General features: G+C 39.9%; 1 protein-coding gene across 1 annotated transcript in view; it reads right to left on the bottom strand.

Moving 5' to 3' along the window:
- Positions 1–4,128: 4,128 nt before the first annotated feature.
- Positions 4,129–6,227, bottom strand: part of csmd3b (CUB and Sushi multiple domains 3b) — a 138,035-nt gene continuing 135,936 nt past the window's right edge. Inside the window, exon 71 of the mRNA XM_061267724.1 lies at positions 4,129–6,150. Coding sequence (XP_061123708.1) covers positions 5,991–6,150 — 160 coding nt within the window. The 3' untranslated portion in view covers positions 4,129–5,990. The remainder of the gene's footprint in view (positions 6,151–6,227) is intronic.

The raw sequence follows: 6,227 nt of genomic DNA, 5'->3' as shown, positions 1-6,227 counted from the left end.
AAAAAAAACATGCTGGCCGCTCACGCCTTGAAACAATGGAGCAGTGGGGGTGAGCCGGACGGAAAACAAAATGCATTTTGAGGACACAATGTCTACTTTGTAGTCGAGAGAGCGAATAAACTCAAACTGTGGGAAAAGAATACTTTTGAGGAAACACAAACTCGCAAATTTGTTAGCGCCACGTTATGACAATAAGAAGCTGGCTTTTCTATTTCAATTCATCATCTCGGTTAAAAAATGAAGGACATAAAATGATATGGGTAAAGGAGCGGTTGCTGTCTTGAGTGGGAACACTTGCACCCATTACGTTACTGTCTTTTAATGTTGGTCATTATTGGGATAGTGAAACACTTTTTTTGGAGTGCTACTTTGTGTAAAAAGGTTTGAAAACACCGGCTGATTTAAAACATCAGGGAGCAAACCTTGAGAAATGACACAAAGGTGACAAATGGCATTCTCCTTATTGCTATGCGGGTCAATACGAGCAGGCGCCACATTGGGCCGCGTCATGTAAGGTGAACCCCCCTCCCTCCAACGCCATTGATTTGTGCCCCGGCGAGGATGCGGCGGCCATTTAATCAAACATGGTTGCAGCGCCATGTCGGACACGGATGAGCTTGTCTCGCAAGCGCATCGATTGGTCATGCCGAGCGGCTTCGAGGCCGAGGGGGGCGCTATGTGCACACGTGCGGACGAATAGCCACAGCCTGACAGTCAATCTGCTTAATAGCCTTCATTTTGCTCATTCTTATTAGGAAAATAAACATGATATTTTTGATTACAGCTGGATCTGTCAGTAAATGTCTTGTGTCCAACAGAGGCCACGACAACAGAGAAGAGTTGAGTGCCCTCTTTAGGTCATGAATGTATTTACAGTCCTGTACTGCAGTCCAGTCAGAATAATATTCACATGTGCACATTGCAAAGTATAAACTGAGGAGGGCTATTTTCATTATTTTGTTGGAATAAAAGTTGCAAAGAGTAACTGAAGCAAACATGTTTTAGAGTTCTTTTTGGGTGGAAAAAGTTCTAATTTATGGACATACATTTTCTATTTATTTAAAAACATTTTTTTAGAGAGGGGGCAGGGTGAAAATCAAACTTGGGTATAAAACAAATTTTCCAGAATGGTCAGTTGATAAGAATATATTCAGAATGTTAATTTTATTCCATGTATGATTGATTCTCATGGTATTATTATTTGTCAATCAATACTGAGCATAAAAATGCAGAAATTCCGACACACATTCTTTCCCATCTAACTGCTCACAAGTTGAAAATCTAACAATGAATATGCATGGAGGTCATCACAAACAGCATTAATAAATAGAAATCATGGACCATATAGAGCATCAAACACAAGCCAGATATGATGTGACAAGACTGCCAATTAACTAGCCTTCCAAGTTGGACTACAATAAATACATAAATAAACAAAACTTAAAAACGGGATGATCAAGGCCGTCTGATTTCCGCAGCAGATGCATAATTAATGTGGCTGCTACAAAACATCGTTCTGTCGGCTCGCCGGGCTCCTTTATTGAAATAAAACGTCCCGGAGGGCCGAATCCCCCCGCCCCCCCCCCATTGATTTGAGAGATGACAGACGAAAGACGGAGTGATCTGGGAAAAGCTCGACTGACTGATCGGAAGACATGCAGAGTATTTAAAGCACACGGGTCAAAACACAAAATAGTAACAAAATATTGCTAACACATGATACAAAATGCCATAGATGGGCTAAAATGTAGCAATCATGTCAGAGTATTTTGTAAACTTTTAAATAGCAACTTAAACAGAATTGTCTCAATAACACACAGAAATATATCGGTACTCACTCAGGCTTGTAGTCGTGACGAAAGAATCATATTGCTGCATATTGCTTTTCTGTGCAGTATTTTGTCTCCATTGCTTTACTTTGCAGCGTTTTTCTCCAATTCTTTCCAGCATGTTTTTTTCCAATGCTTTTCTTTGTGTCGCTGTGGTCAAAAATTAGTGTCAAGTATCGATACTTGGTATCGGCTAAATGTAGCTATTTATACTTCCACCTGTTCTGAAAAAGTAGTATCGCTGCATCCCTTAAGAAAAAGTTGTTATGCAACAATGTATACTTAAATCCCCCATACAAAATGTCATCAAATAATTCCTTTTTAACAAATATCAAAATATAGTTTTACTGTTTACTGCTACTATATATCACAAAATTAAGTATACTCTCAGAAAATAATTTCTTTTGGGGGGGAAATGTGGCTTTGAAAATATTTTTCCAATTTAAATATTTTCAGCTTTATTAATTTTAAACATTTTAATTAAAAATGTGTACATTAAATATACACTTGGGCCACATTGATTATAAATCCTAATTCTAGATTGCATTATGTTGAGAATCACACATTTCCACATGATATTTGCTTAATCTAACAAAAATGTATACATACTTAATCCTCTTGCACTTTGCGTGTACAGAACCAATCATGGCAACAACATGTCTCCATCTGCATCTGTAAAGGTAAAAAAAGAATAACTAAGTACATGTCAATTTGAAAACACAAGTTAAAAAATCATTTATTGGTATGGAACACATTCTGTTTATGTTTTGGCTTATTTCAATATTCCTAAATACCTTGAACTTTTCAAACGTGTATTTTATTTTTCACTCTCAATCGTGCCTGACTTTACTGCCTGTCTCACTGCAAAGCTATACATGACCTACCATTTCCTTTCTTTCTTTGTATTGTGGCACCACCTAGCGGTTTTTCTGCTACATCACTCTCACGGGCATTTAGAAAAAAATGTGCCCTCCGAGCAATAAGAAAATCAAACGTTATTTATGGTATATAATTTCAGTGTTTATTGCTGTGTTGCTGTGGAGATAGTTTTTATGTGTCCAATTTTTACTTAATTGTACAACTATAAAGTCCTTAGAGAGTCATTAGGAACAATGATATTGATTTTGTTTAATCTTCAATATGGGTAAAATAGTAACATTGAGAAATATGTGTGACCGTGATCATCTTTTTCTCGTGTAGGTTTTTAAATTACACATTAAATTAACGTTAAAAGTTAAATTAAACAACGAGAGGCTTCCTACACAATTACACGTACTGTAGCGTCATCTAGTGGCTGTATGAGGTAAAACGACAAGATGTCCCACAAAACGCCATTCTATACTTATTAGAGTGGAAACACAATTGTATGTGAAATTTTAAAGCACACCATTTTAAATATATCCATATATTTAGATATTGTTCAACTAAATAATACTAACAAACATTTCAACCACCACCGCGTGCATTGACGTTATTTGCACAGGTGTCAGCTTTTCTGGTAGCGTTTGTCCACAAACTAATTATATGACATTTTAACTGAGAGGCGCTGCAAGACTTTATCCTCCATTGCAAGAACAGCACCACCAAAGTATGAACTTTAACGACAATTTTGACGACATTGAGAGCGTCGAAAAAACAGAAAAGGAAAAACGCCGTTAGTGTAATTGCAACGAGCAAAGCACCTGTGGAACACACGGAAGCAATTAGCAAATGTTTCTTTGTCAAATTTGGCAAAATATTGAACTTTTCTACCTTTTTGGCAAAGACGAAAACTGCGTCGCTTCGAACAGGACAAGAGAGCCATATTGAAAAATAATTTTGCGCTATCACTGACGTCATCACGCAATATTGCCGAGTTGGCAGCGTGACTCGTCGCACGAATGACGTAGCACATTGGCTATTCCAATTTGCCTCATCATAATTAAAGTGAATATTTCTATACTTTGAATGGAAGAAATAATCGGGTCACAGCAAGTAGTCAAATATTACATTTTTAAATCCTTTTCACAGCTGAAGCAGCACCAAGTTTCTGCATAGGATGAAGAAAACAAATTGTGAATATGAAACTTTTTTTTAACTCAAGTTCTTGGGAGTTAGGCTATAAAAAAACAAGGTCTGAAAAGCCACTGGAAGTAAAAATAAAATGTAGGAAAATAATGTTGCATTTTTGGTGATAAAACCGCAGAAATTGAACAGGCCCTGCCTCCGCCGTTTGTTTTATTAGTAACAGCAAGATCAACTTTTGAAAAAAATAGACCCGGGCGCCATCCCAAGACACAATGAAAAAAAAACAACCAAATCATGTTAATTACAAAAGCAAGTCGCCTTTTTTTTTAATCTTACGTTGCATTGAAAATTTACATAATAGAGTCATTACATTTTACAAATATTCTCATCACAAAAATATATTTCTGTACAAAACACTTTGTTTAGTTGGGTATATCTATTTTTTTAAACCATAATTTCTTTTCTTTTTTACTTCTTTTTTTTATTATTCTCAAACAGGGAATAATTTGAGTGTCCGGCAAGGGGGTGGGGGCTCCTTCCAATCAATCTTATTGCAGTCATTGGGAAAAGCTTGTGGCGGTGATAAAATACCATTTGAAAGTGGGATAAGTGGCTGTAGAAGGTGAGATCCCCAAAAAGGTTTGTTTTTTGGTAGGCACTGTATCAGATTCCTTGTGAAAACTCAACAACTAAAACCACGATGACACAACAACACACACAACAACAATCACTCCAAACTGTCAAAATGAGTGTGGAAGAACAGAACTGCCAACAAAATGTCCTCCTGGCAGCATCTTAAAGTAAAAGAAATAAATTAAATGCTGACTTTGGCACTCATTAAAGAAAAGACCACAAATGAACATGTTGACTGGCCAATTTGGGAGGGGGGGGGGGGGGGGGTACTGTGGTTGCAACCTCGGAATAAACCTGCCAATTTTATTGTTGATGGGAAACAACCACAAGTGAACAAAGAAAACCAGGCTGAAATAATAAGGCTTGTGTTTCTTGAAATGCACAGTTGGAAAAAAAAAAAACCCCACAGTGAAGTCCACTGGGCATCCAATTGTAAAGTTCCAAGTTGAGGTCTCAAGTCCTACTACAAACACATCAGCACAATCAAACAAGTCAGACAGACGACTGAGTTCAGAAGTGCGATATCTCAGAGGACGCTGAAATCAAGGGCTCATCTCATTTCAACCGTCACAAAAAGCCAGGAAAGTGTGCGACTTCACATTCCATGAAGGAAACTAAGGGGACAAAGAAAAACAGAATCGGTAGTCGGCCGGATATTTAAACCAGACTGCTGCATTATCCGTCTCGTCTTCGCCCCCGTGGCGAATATATAGCACAAAAATATAGGTGGTGACCACTCCCGAATATATATTGATATATATATCCGCAATAGATTTACAGATCAGAAGATTCTGCAGTAGTAACAAATAAAGAAGGAAGCACTCGCGGAGTGCAGGATCACAGCGGAACCGCGCCGGCGGCCCACATTGACAGGGCGCGGCGCCAAGGCCCGCTTGGGGTTCAGTTCCGACGGCGCTCTCCGCCTAGACTCATCACGTCAAAGTTCTCCCGGGCAGACAGGAAGAGTTTCCTGTCCGATGTGCTTTAAGTGTCTCTCTCTCTCAGTCTTTTTTGTTAGTCCGCCTCACATCGGAGTCTATTTGGAATCGGGCTCCCGTTGTGAAAACAGCTCCCAGTGAGTTTCAGGTTTGCTCTGATTAGCTACGAGGGCATTTGAAGATCTTAAGCGCCCCTGCTTCTCTCTAGACGATTCGCTTAATCGACTTGCAGTTCAGTTGGGGGTTGTCTGCGTCTCCTCGGCCTTTCCGTCCACCGCAATGAGAAAGTGCTTTAAGCATTCCGTGAGTCAGCCTGCCATCCTTCCTTCCTTCCTCCTGCTCTCATCTGCTCCACTGGGGCCCGGGCTCCCTTTTTGACTTTAATCCGCCATTCACTCAGGATTAAGGGCGCCGTCTCCAGGGCTGCCCTCATCCCTTCTTTTGCTCATGAGTTTTTTTTTTTTTTTTTTTTTTGCTTCCCCCTGTGTTATAAGAAACTTTTGCTATTCTCCGCAATGCGAGATTCCAGACGGAGCGACCGAGACCTGTGGGAATACTGGAAAGCGTTTTCCGTTCCAGCTCCTCAGACCATGGTGCAGACCGTGTTGAGATTAGGGTCGAAGCGGACCGCCTTCCCCTCCACCGCCTTGGCGTTGGTGTTGTACATGGGGTTCTCGAAGGCGGCCTGCCCGTTGTTGTTCTCGTGGACCGAGCAGCCCGTGTACTGGGTCTTCGGTGTGGTCCTGCGTACCCAAAGAATCGAAAAAGAATAATAAGAGTCGTAAGGCTTTTTTGCCAAAGCCAGGCACGTACAAATCCA

This window comes from Syngnathus typhle, linkage group LG20 (genome assembly GCF_033458585.1).
Source record: "Syngnathus typhle isolate RoL2023-S1 ecotype Sweden linkage group LG20, RoL_Styp_1.0, whole genome shotgun sequence".
Classification (NCBI taxonomy): Eukaryota; Metazoa; Chordata; class Actinopteri; order Syngnathiformes; family Syngnathidae; genus Syngnathus; species Syngnathus typhle.
This window is presented reverse-complemented; position numbering and strand designations above follow the sequence as displayed.